This window comes from Syngnathus scovelli, chromosome 7 (assembly GCF_024217435.2).
Source record: "Syngnathus scovelli strain Florida chromosome 7, RoL_Ssco_1.2, whole genome shotgun sequence".
In the NCBI taxonomy this organism is placed as follows: Eukaryota; Metazoa; Chordata; class Actinopteri; order Syngnathiformes; family Syngnathidae; genus Syngnathus; species Syngnathus scovelli.
In genome coordinates, this window is record NC_090853.1 from 15,072,396 (window position 1) to 15,085,000 (window position 12,605).

The 12,605-nt window shown below is 45.1% G+C and overlaps 1 protein-coding gene across 2 annotated transcripts in view; it reads right to left on the bottom strand.

The window, feature by feature from the left end:
* nlrx1 (NLR family member X1) overlaps positions 1-12,605 on the bottom strand; it is a 51,892-nt gene that overhangs the window by 32,074 nt on the left and 7,213 nt on the right. For both annotated transcript variants that reach the window (XM_049725696.2, XM_049725695.2), the window contains exons 5-6: positions 5,045-5,276; positions 923-2,090 (exon numbers count right to left, since the gene is read on the bottom strand). In XM_049725696.2, coding sequence (XP_049581653.1) covers positions 923-2,090; positions 5,045-5,276 — 1,400 coding nt within the window. The remainder of the gene's footprint in view (positions 1-922; positions 2,091-5,044; positions 5,277-12,605) is intronic.

Genomic DNA, 12,605 nt, shown 5'->3' on the forward strand with positions numbered 1-12,605 from the left:
GCCTTCCCAGCCGTTGTGACGCCACCCCTTAGGTCAGCCATCATTCTCCGCCTGGTCCACCGTTGAGGTCTGCACTATTTACCCATAGCTGGAGCTGTTTACCCACAGCCGGGACAGTGGTTGATGGGCAGTAGGGCATGTCCACACACCGGTGGGCCTACATGCTACATCTCTGGGGCCCACTGCTGCTCCGAGATCCTGCACAACTTAGCCTGGGACCGCAAGGTGCCAGTTACCATGCGTGGCCACGAGGAGGCGTGTGCAAGTCTTGGCAATGGAGAGACTGTGTACCGGCTGAGGAGGCTTATGCACTCTTTTCACCCCCGGAAACAGAGGGCTAGCCGGTGGCGGTAGCTGAAAGCAGAAAAGTGGCAAGCAGAGGCAGCATGCAGCATGCACAAACTACAGGCCAACTACTCCAACACTACTGCACTGACGCATCACACGCCCTGTGTCATAAATACACACACCAATGTTTGCCAATTGTGTTAGAAGGTCAAAGGATGATTAGAAACCCCTTGTGCAATCATTAGTTTTCATGGAAAACATTCAATTGTCTGGGTGACCACAAACTTTTGTACGGTAGTGTATTTTATGGCATTTTCCACCAAGCATTCAATTGTTGGAACATTACCCCAAAAGGCAAAACATCAATTTATCCTGAACCCATAATCCAATTTGCAAAATTTTGTTCTACTCAGTCATTTCACAGACTGAAATTTTTGGGGGGAAATCACTAGTGAATGAATGAACAGATTTAACCTTCAAAACATGATTGGTCCCAAAGGAATTTGTGCCACAGAAGAAAACACAAATATTAGTCTACTGTACTGTTTTGCACACATGACATTGCTATAAATATATTTATCCAATGAAATTTCATCACACAAGCTAAAACTGTACAGAAAGTAGGAAACATTACCTCTTACAAGGTATTTCCGAAGAGCTCGTGTGATCTGAGCCACAGTGGCACTCTGGATGCTGCACCCAAGTTGCTGAAGTAGGACTCGGTTGCCATAATGCAAGAGTCCACCCATGAAGATGGGGTAAAGTTCAAAAGGCTGACTCTCACTCTGTTGTTTTGAAGGTGGACCATGTACTCCCAAGAGGCTTTGCTCTACCTGATCCAGAACGTCCTCGTTGTAGCTATCTTCCTTGCGGAAGAGCTCAGCAGCCATTGTCCTCGCAATGTTGCCTTTGTTTCGAGTACTAATTTTGTCATAAAGCTTTGGAAAAAGCTTGAGTAAGTTGAAGACTGCAAAGATTCTGAGTGGGATGAACTTAGAAAATATATTGACAATGGCACTGACGTCTTCAGTTGCCTGACCGATGGCTACAGACACCTGTTTGGTCAGCTTCTCCAGAGCTGATTTATTCTCCCCTAGAACCACGTAAAGTGCTGCCAGGTACTCCTGCATGGCTGGAACAGCAAATACATAACGCCTCTCATCATGCTCACAGAGCTCTGTGGGTAAATGCTTGCAGCTTTCAACACAGGGAGCCAGAAAAAAGTCAAGCACATCAGTTCTGAAAACAGCCAGCTGACGCAACTCCTCATCCGTCTTTGTCTTTCCTCCAATCCACTGCTCCAGCTCCTCCTCTGAGAATGAGGTGCGTTTGTAAGTAACGCCTTCATAGGCCAGTTTGCCAACTGTGCGGACAACATACAACATCAAAGAACTTTGTAGATCCTGACTGGGTCCACTTGCCGCAGTAGCTTTGCCCAGCACCTCCCCACCAAAGTTGAGCCTGAGGAAACTTGTGTATATGCCAGTCAGCGTGCAGATGGGTGCAGTGGCATCAGTGAAATGCAGGAAGTGCAAAGTGGCGCATGTGAGCCAGCAGTAAGAAGGCAAGAAGCAGGCTGCGGCCAGCTGGCTTTCCCTCTGGAGGTTGAGGTAAAGTAGCTCTACAAGAGCCTGAGCGTCTCGTGCCGGCACAATTTCCCCACTCTGCTGTAGGAGGCGGCTGGTGAAGTAGGCACGCTGACGGTTTGGGTCGTTGAAGCCACAAATCTGTGCATAGCGACTCACATATTTCGGAGGGATGCGATCCAAGGCAGACAGTCTGGTAGTCACTAAAACACTCGCCTGAGAAACAGAAGATCAAACATTACAACCTTTTACAACCACCATGGGCAATACTGCTATTGCTAGTAATAATAACTGATATACCCATATTGCGCATTTAAAAATAGATCCAACTTGTAATGATTGCATGACCTCTTCCTGTCAGTGGAAGGATTTAATGATTTGGAGTGACTGAGAAGGTTTGAAAAACTATTATGGCTTCTACGCACGCCCGGTCCTACTCTACGGAGCTCTCTTTCAACTCCGTGGATGAAAATCGGGGGCCGGCACTCGGCCGGGTGGCTGTCCGGGGACGATGGATGGGGCTCGGACATGGCTTTTACGCAAGCCCGGTCCTACTCTACAGAGCTCTCGTTCACCTCCGTGGATGGAAGTCGGAGACTGGCGCTCGGCCCGGTGGATGTCCGGGGACGGTGGATGGGGCTCGGACATGGCTTTTACGCACGCCCGGTCCTATTCTATAGAGCTCTCTTCCACCTCCGTGGCTGGAAGTGCCACCTCCGGGGATGGAAGTCCACGCCGCCACACGCCTGGAAGTTTGTTTTGTTAAATAAAGAGCCGTTTAACAAACCCATGTCTTTCCTTGTACTTTGTTAACGCTACAATATAGTTATATACTAGATCTGTGGAATAACGACGATGCTGGCGTCAGGGCCTTGTTGACAAAGGACGAGGAATTTGATCGATGGATTTAATGATTTGGAGTGACACAGATGGTTTATATTTATATATTGTTATATGGGCCTGTGAAATATTTTGAAGTGCAAGCGCCGTCATCTGCGCGCACCCGGCCGGCATTGTTGACATAAAGGACGATCGATGGATTTAATGATTTGGAGTGACACAGATGGTTTGATAACATTATTGCTTATATAATAGTTATTTGATATACAATTTATATATCGTTATATGGGACTGTGGAATATTTTGAAGTGCAACCGCGGTCAGCGGCGCGCATTTATGTTGACATAAAGGACGATCGATGGATTTAATGAATTGGAGTGACACAGATGGTTTATAAACGTGTTATTTATGCAATAGTTATTTGAATAACTCTGAATGTTACGTCAGGCCCGTTCTCAGCTCTTCGTTTGTGTTTGTCACGTTAGCATACCTGTCGTTTAGCCTGTTGTTGCTCGTTCATGTCTGTTCTTGGTGTTGGATTTTGTCGATTAAATTTCCCCCAAAATGCGACTTATACTCCAGAGCGACATACCGTATTTGCCGGTGTATAGGTCGACTCGGTGTATAAGTCGACCCCCTAAAATTCGACGAAAATTTACGATTTTATGATATATCCTTTGTATAAGTCGAGCTCAATTGTTGCATTATATTAAACTTCAAAATTGAATATGCAAAATTTATTGACAAAATGTGTTCAAATTCCGGGAGGCCGTGCGCATGCGGCTGTTTATAAGCACCGCGGAGGAGATCGCGGAGCCTCATTCGACTTCCAGCGGCCGGCGAGCTCGCGCACGCCGCCCGGCACCAACGGGAGGCCGGAAATAGCTCCAACCCGAGCGGATCGGCACTTTATAAGCACCGCGGAGGAGATCGCGGAGCCTCATTCGACTTCCAGCGGCCGGCGAGCTCGCGCACCCGCCCGGCACATCCGGGAGGCCGTGCGCACGCGCCAAGTGGCCGAAAATAGCCCCCCCCCCCGAGCGGATCGGCTGTTTATAAGCACCGCGGAGGAGATCGCGGAGCCTCATTCGACTTCCAGCGGCCGGCGAGCTCGCGCACCCGCCCGGCACATCCGGGAGGCCGTGCGCACGCGCCAAGTGGCCGAAAATAGCCCCCGCCGAGCGGATTGGCTGTTTATAAGCACCGCGGAGGAGATCGCGGAGCCTCATTCGACTTCCAGCGGGCCGCGCACTCGCGCACGCCGCCCGGTTTAAATTTTCTAAGTGCAACGCACAATGAGATGCATGAGAAACGGCCTTGGTTACCATCACATTTGAAGCGATGAATACGAAGTTAAATTTTATGACTCGGTGTATAAGTCGAGGTCGATTTTTTTCGGTCGATTTTGGATCGAAAAAGGTCGACCAATACACCGGCAAATACGGTATGTTTTTTTTCACGTTATTGTGCATTTTTTTGGCTAATGCGACCTATACTCCGGAGCAACTTTTAGTTCGAAAAATACGGTACTTATATTTAAATAATTTAATAATTTATTTAAATAATTCTTGATTATTTAGACACGTTACTTCTAGCAATTATCATAAACATTTAGTTTTACTTCAAATACTGTTAAAAAACACACACCTTTATGCACATTCTAAGTTTAACTCAAATGCACACTTTTTAGAGTAAACACTTGCTGACTGCATATTTTCTGATGGTGCATTTTCACCTGAGACTCTTTGCATGACATGACATAGAAATTTAATGCAATGCAAATTCGAACTGGGAAATGAGAAATATGCGTTTAACGCGATGCAAGTTGGTCAGACAGAGAAAAAAAAATCTCCTTTTCACTCAAATTGAAAAATTTAAACTTGAGTCACAAATTCACATGACGCTGTACCATGTGACATTGTGTCCGAAGCGTTAATGATATACTGAGTCACACAAAAAATCCTGGAGATGTTGAGCTGAACAATGGGCAATAAAATTCCTGTCGCTTTTTGTGGATGTACAGAAAAATTAGCAGGCCTAGAGAAGGGTGAGCCAGGAAGATGGTGTCTCTGGCAAATATTTTCATGTTACTTGTTCACAGCTGTGTGTGGTGTGAATGAAGCAAATTCAAGTTTGCCATGTATAATAGTCCCGTAATCAAACTTGCATTAGTAACATGAAGCGAAGGTTTGCTGACAGGCAACAAACCATTTAGTCACATTTAATCACTCAATGTGAATTAGTCTTTACATTTGAAAATAGAAACAAAATTCCACAGAAGCTGAAGGTCAAAATTTTAGTTAATTTAAGTTTCATCTTGGCTGTTTTACCTCAGAGAGAAGGTACTTGCGGAGAAGGTTGACCACCACTGCACCAGCGGGCAGCGGCTCATTTGGGTCGCTGCAAAGCTCTGTGGATCCAATTCGGAAGTCAAGTTTCATCTTTTCCATCCCGTTGAATAAGAAGAGAACATCTTTAGCCTGGTTTCCCTCCCCACTAAGTAGAGGGTTGTTTTTCAAGTGGAGGTACTTCCTACTGACCAGGTCTCTCAAAGATGCAACGCTGTTCATAATAAATCACAGATAACAAAATCAAACGAGTTGCTTGGCACAGTAGCTTCAACCGAGCAATTCAGGTTCAATTCTCAATTACCTTGTCCTGTTGACGTACCTTTCAAACAAAATACAGAACCAGCTATTCCTGATACTGTGTAATTAGTGTGTAAATAGGCAGTAAACTTTCCATACATGTCAACAACTGCAATCATCATTACCATATTGGCCCGAATATAAGACAACGTTTTTTGCATTGAAATAAGACAGAAAAAGTGGGGGTCGTCTTACATTCGGGGTCTCGACATTATACCCATTCACTTGTGCGCAGCGGTAAGTTAAAGGTTGCTGGTATCAACTGAGTATGTTGCCGTGATCGTGTGCGTCTTTGACACAAAGTGAGTATATATGTACATTTCATTGTTACTGTCCACTGTTATGGTTATTTAGTATAGCGTAACCGTTACGCGCAGTTAGTTATGTAATGTGTGCCGTCTGCTAGTGTTGTGTGACGTCAGAAGTTGCGTGTTGACTTACATGCTGTATTTGTCTGTTGCAGAACCACACACACGCACCACACCACACACACCCTTCACACGCTTCACACGCTTCACACGCTTCATACAATAATCAGACACACAAGAATCATATTCACACACCCAAAGACTCACCCATGTACACTACACACACATGCTCTCACATCTTTACGACCAAACGTTTGCCTATACCCTTTTGCCAGTTTGCCTGTATGCCCCTATGAGCCACAGTGCCTGTTACTTTTTTGCCAATAATTCAGTAAAGCAATCAAAACTGAACCACATCTTCCCTCCTGTGTTCTGACCGACACCCGGGGGAGAGAAGAGCATAACCATCCGAGCCATACAGTCCTCAGGCTCCCCAACAATCACGGTAGCAGTTTGCATTATTTTATTGCAATGTTTTTCCATCCATCCATCCATCCATCCATCCATCCATCCATCCATCCATCCATCCATCCATCCATCCATCCATCCATCCATCCATCCATCCATCCATCCATTTTCTGAACCGCTTAATCCCCACGGGGGTCGCGGGCGTGCTGGAGCCTATCCCAGCCGTCAACGGGCAGTAGGCGGGGGACACCCTGAACCGGTTGCCAGCCAATCGCAGGGCACACAGAGACAAACAACCATCCACACTCGCACTCACACCTAGGGACAATTTGGAGTGTTCAATCGGCCTACCAAGCATGTTTTTGGGATGTGGGAGGAAACCGAGTGCCTGGAGAAAACCCACGCGGCCCCGGGGAGAACATGCAAACTCCACACAGGGAGGGCCGGAGGTGGTATCGAACCCGCACCCTCCTAACTGTGAGGCGGACCTGCTACCCAGTGTGCCACCGAGCCGCCTGCAATGTTTTTCCTTATTCAGATTTGTTTCAAGACTATAGTTAGAGTTAGACTTCACTTTGATGGTTAATGCAGTTATTGCAATTTTGTTTTTTTTAATCACAGTAGATTGGTTTATTTACATTTCAAAAACCAGAAGCCATTCATTTACAAATGTGATTGCAATTTAGTTTACATATTTAAATGTTCAGATATTAAGATGTGATAGACAGTTTTTACATGATTTGAATGAGGCAAAATAACATGCTTTTTCTCTCGAATATACAGTATTGTTATAATCATTTGTTTCAGATGTAAGCATTTTCTGTATAAAAATTAAATTTGGTGTTCAAAAAGTCTTTTTACAAACTTGAGTCTTGAAAAAGAGGGGGTCGTCTTATAATCAGGGTCGTGTTATATTCGGGCCAATACGGTACTCAGTTTGTGAAGGGTTGAAAGAGGTGACTTTGTAAAACTGAAGGTACAAAAGACTTTCAATGCCAATCAACTCTGTGTTAACATTTAATCCAGGGTTCACCAACCTTTCTTAAACCGAGGGCTACTTCCTGGGTACTGATTAAGGCAAAGGGCTACTAGTTTGACACACACTTCTGAAATAGCCAATTTGATCAATTTAGCTTTAATTATGTGTTACTATTAATTGTCATTTTCAGTTCGCATGTAAGTGTGATTTAAATAATAATAGCAAAAATAACATAAAATAAATAGATGCAGCTCACTGATAAGTGCCGCTATTTGAGCTAATTTTAGAACAGCCCTGCAGGCGACTCACGCGGTCCTCACGGGCGACCTGGTGCCCGCGGACACCGTGTTGGTGACCCCTGATTTAATCAGGAAACAGGAAACACTACCCATGTTTGGGTGTTGGAATTCAAATTTTCCAATTGCCATGTGAGTGTTAAACATTCCCAAAACGGGTATGAGAAATTTAATACTTTAGTGAATATGAGGAAAACAAACAATTAATCCTTAAACTGTTTCTATTTGAAATGGGATCTCAAGCTGTGTAGTACTGGCCAAAATACAGTAATGCCGCTCAGAAGGGGTACTATAGCTGAGGTCTGTATTTGATGTACTGTAGCTCAAACTACCAAGAACTCAAATTGTTCTTATTTGTGCAAAATTTCTGAGATTGAATCGACAGGGGCGGTCCGCTAGCACACTGGTTAGCACGTCCGCCTCACAGTTAGGAGGGTGCAGGTTCAATTCCACCTCCAGCCCTCCCTGTGTGGAGTTTGCATGTTCTCCCTGTGCCTGCGTGGGCTTTATCCGGGCACTCCGGTTTCCTCCCACATCCCAAAAACATGCTTGGTAGGCCGATTGAACACTCCAAATTGTCCCTAGGTGTGAGTGTGAGTGCGATTGGTTGTCTGTCTCTGTGTGCCCTGCGATTGGCTGGCAACCAGTTCAGGGTGTCCCCCGCCTACTGCCCGATGACGGCTGGGATAGGCTCCAGCACGCCCGCAACCCCCATAGGGACAAGCGGTATAGAAAATGGATGGATGAATCAACAGGAAATTGACTGGCACACTGTAATTTGCCTAAAAGATACTCTTAATCAACACCATCAATACCCAATTCTTAATGAACAATGTATTACAATTAATTCATTGTTGTTTTTTAATATTCCTTTCTTTACCCGCCAAAAAATGTGTAATGTAAAAAACTTTTTTAATTCATTTTCTTCCTGCTTTTTCTTCCAATATTTTAATGCTTTAAAAGGCGAGAAAACATTTAAAGGGCTAGAGACACCGGTATATGTATAAATCGGTTTTAGTTAGTTTATGGGCTTATAAATATAAATTGACGCTCGAAACAACGAAAAGGAAGCTGTTGCTCTGAAAAATATCATTTAAATTTAAGACGAGTTTGACTGCACCGAGCCGCCAGCCGGAAGTGACGTCTCATGACGTCTCAAGTTGTACGCGTTTAGCTTCAGTGAATGTAAACAAAAAGAGAAGAGGGGCCAGCGCGGAGACGTCGGGCCAGGTTTGCGGCAAACCCAGCTCGCCTAGCCGTGCCTTCCATTATCCTGGCGTACATTCGATCGCGGGACGCCAAGATGGGTTGAGTTCGCCTGATAGGCTCCACGAACCGGACAGTGCGTGCCTGCTGTGTGCTCGTGTTCACAGTGGCCTGGTTGACTGTCATCTTTCCGGACTCTGCTGTGCATCGGGAGCGGCTAGCGTGCTATCACTCTTATTGTTCATCTTCTTGTTTTATTTTTCCTGTGTTGTTTACTTGTATGTGCGTTGTGAACTCTGTCTTATCTTTCCGGACTCTGCTGTGCATTGGGAGCGGCTAGCGTGGTATCACTCTCATTGTTCATCTTCTTGTTTTATTTTTCCTGTGTTGTTTACTTGTATGTGCGTTGTGAACGCTGTCTTGTCACCCTGGGATAGTGAGAAACGTAATTTCAATCTCTTTGTGTGTCTTGACATGCGGAGGAATTGACAATAAAGGAGACTTTGAGACTTTGACTTTGAAAAGTATGTCGAAGCGTGACGGGAGGGGCACAATTCAGAAAACGTGCTCAGCTCGTCGAAAAACTGCGATTTAAGAAATAAAATTAAAAATGCGCCTAAAACCTAAACCAAACGCTGCAGATGTTCATTTCTTCATTCGCAGTGGTCAACTCGGCACTCTACTCTTTTTACTATGCCAACCTAACCACAGTGACGGGAGAGGCACAATTCAGAAAACGTGCTCAGCTCGTCGAGAAAATGCGATTTAAGCAATAAAATTAAAAATGCTTATAAAACCTAAACCAAACGTTGCAGGTGGTCATGTCTTCATGTGCCGAGATCAACTCGGCACTCTAAAGCCCCCAAGAGCACTTTTTACTATGCCAACCTAACCAGAGGGGCACAATTCAGAAAATGTGCTCAGCTCAGCCCAAGTGAACTGCTAGATTCATCATATTCTGCGTCAAAAGAGGTTTCTGAATCGGATAAAATTATGCTAATATTGCCGCTAGAAACGGAGCTGTCGTTATCTGCCATGTTGTTTGGGTTTGTTGACATCCAGATGTACAACTTGTGACGTCACAGTAATGGCGCCGCCAGTTTGGCTTCGTGCGGGACCCAATTGATAAACTGGCATTTCATTTCAGCTTTATTCTTAGTAATCGGTGTCCATTTTTAATTTCCAATGCGGCAAATGTGTTCACTTTATACATTCTATCAAATTCCGTTCTAATTGAAAAAAAAAAGGGATGTCTCTAGCCCTTTAATACTTAATGCAAATAAACCTACTACTAATACGACGACTACGACTACTACTACAACAAGCAGGGTAATCAATTAAAAAACAACAGCCTGTCACGGTTCGGGTGGAGCATGGAGCAGGACGACCAAATGCAGCTTCGACCAGGGTTTATTGAAGAACGCAAACTAACAGACTCGGCAACTGACATGACTTCACAAAACCTAACAACGTGACTGACCAAAAAGACGTGAAACAAAAAGACAGGGTGACATTACCAATGACAGGAACAGGAACCAAAAGACATCATGACAACTTTTATACACGACAGGTAACGAGAGGCAGGTGGGAACAATCACACTGATCATGGGCACACAGGAGGGGAGGGGCGAGCACACAGACAGAAACCAAGACAGACACATAGTGGAGCAGTTGGGGACGAGACGTGACACAGCCAACATAACTAAACAAAAATATCTAAACACATTTGATTTACCTATCATTCAGAAATGTTTTTCATATCGACTAACTTTGGAATTTGCCAGTGGTATAATTAAGCACAAACTGGCAAGCAGGCCTCAAGTCCTACTCTAAAAATGGATATGGGTATTTCTCTAAAGGTATCATTCAATTGCATGGTCAAATGTTGACCTACTTCAAGAGTCATTATTTCCCTCCCTTTACAATTAGGGATGAGAATGGCAAATGTGAGAAAGCATGGAAAAGTAGGGGGGGGGGCGGGGGGGAGAATATATACGTATATATCTATATATATAGATATATACGTATATATATATATATATATATATACGTATATATATCTATATATATATATACGTATATATATATATACACGGCTGACTAGCTCAATCAGTAAGTCACATGACTTACAAACGGGAGACCCAGGTTTGATTCCCGGCAGGGGCACAATATGAGCAATAAGCGATTACCTTACCAACAGTCAGTGTGGGTCCTTAGGCAAGACCCTTAACGATACCGCCTACCTCAGAGATAATGAGAGTACAAGAAACGAAACGAAAGACATGCCGGCTCAGACGTCGCCCGGACAAACAAGGTCTGCGTCAGGTGCTGGGGAACCAGAGCACCCTGATGAAAAATGGGCTACTGGAACAAGACACAAATGGGCGAGATGCGAGAATAAGGATCTGTTGGAATGCTACTACTCCAGCAACCCGAGCGAGAGAGGTTAAATGCGGAGAATGTGGGAACAATGGCAACTTCGATACCCACAGTCAACACTATCAGCCAAGCAACTAGTAGCTCAATGTTCCAATATCCATAAAAGGCACCTGCTATCACAGCTTGAGATTGATGAGATACAACACAAATGCCATAGCGAAGGTCAACCAGAGCACCAGGTCAGAGACGAGTTAAATCCATGTACAAGTCCAGAGGTTGGGTACGAAACCCCAATAAGCACAATCAAGCTGAACGAGGCAGCAACTGACCTGAAGAACAAGATCATGGCGAGAATGAATGCTCGGGAACATAGATACACACTGCAGAGGCTAAGTGAAGTACCCTCAGAAAGTCTCCTAGAAGATGTGAATGCAGCACTGACAACAATTCCTACGGCTACCATCACTGAAACCAATGAGCTGATATACACCTCAGCAGCAGTGATCCTAGAAATGCTTGGCTACAAGAAGAATGACCATATGCGACCACAACAGTGCCCACCATGGAAGAGAAGGCTGGAGGCCAAAATCAAGATAGCACGGAGAGAAGTGAGCCAAATGACAGAGGCCCAGAAAGGTGCAATGAAAAAGCAAGTTCCCAAGAAATACAGCCAGATGCCCATACCTGAAGCACTCGAAACTGCCAAACAAAGACTCCAAGCCTTGGCCAGCCGCCTAAAGAGGTACACAAGAGAGAATGAAGCCAGACGAATAAACAGGTTGTTCACAACACAACCAGCGAAAGTGTACACTCAGTGGCAGGGGAATAATAGCAGAGCAGACCCACCAAGGCTGGAAACTGAACAGTACTGGAAGGATATATGGGAGCGGGAGGCCTCACATAAGAAGGATGCACAGTGGCTGGTGGCTCTGAGAAAGGACCACAGCAAGCTCCCTGAACAGAACCCAGTAACCATCACAGTGGCAGACATCCAGAGAAGAGTCTCAGGAGTGAAAAACTGGACAGCACCAGGCCCTGACATGATCCACAGATACTGGCTCAAGAAACTTACAACTCTCCATGAGCGCCTGGCAGCACAAATGAACCAGATGCTAAGGGATGGGACTCACCCTGAATGGCTAACCCAAGGGCGTACGATCCTGATCCAGAAGGATCCGTCAAAGGGTACAGTCCCATCCAACTACCGGCCAATCGCCTGCCTCTCCACAACATGGAAGCTGATGTCGGGCATAATATAAGATAAGATCAGCGGGCACATGGATCAATACATGAGCACTGCTCAGAAAGGGATTGGTAAAAATACCAGAGGAGCAAAACATCAACTCCTGGTGGATAGAACAGTCACCCAAGACCGCAGAACCAGACGTACCAACCTGAGCACGGCCTGGATTGATTACAAGAAAGCATATGACTCAATGCCACATACTTGGATCACTGAATGCTTGAGGCTGTACAACATCAATGGGACTCTGAGAACCTTCATCGCCAACTCGATGAAACAGTGGAAAAGCACACTTGAAACTAATGGCAAGCCACTTGCACACGTGACCATCAAATGTGGTATATATCAAGGAGACGCTCTGTCC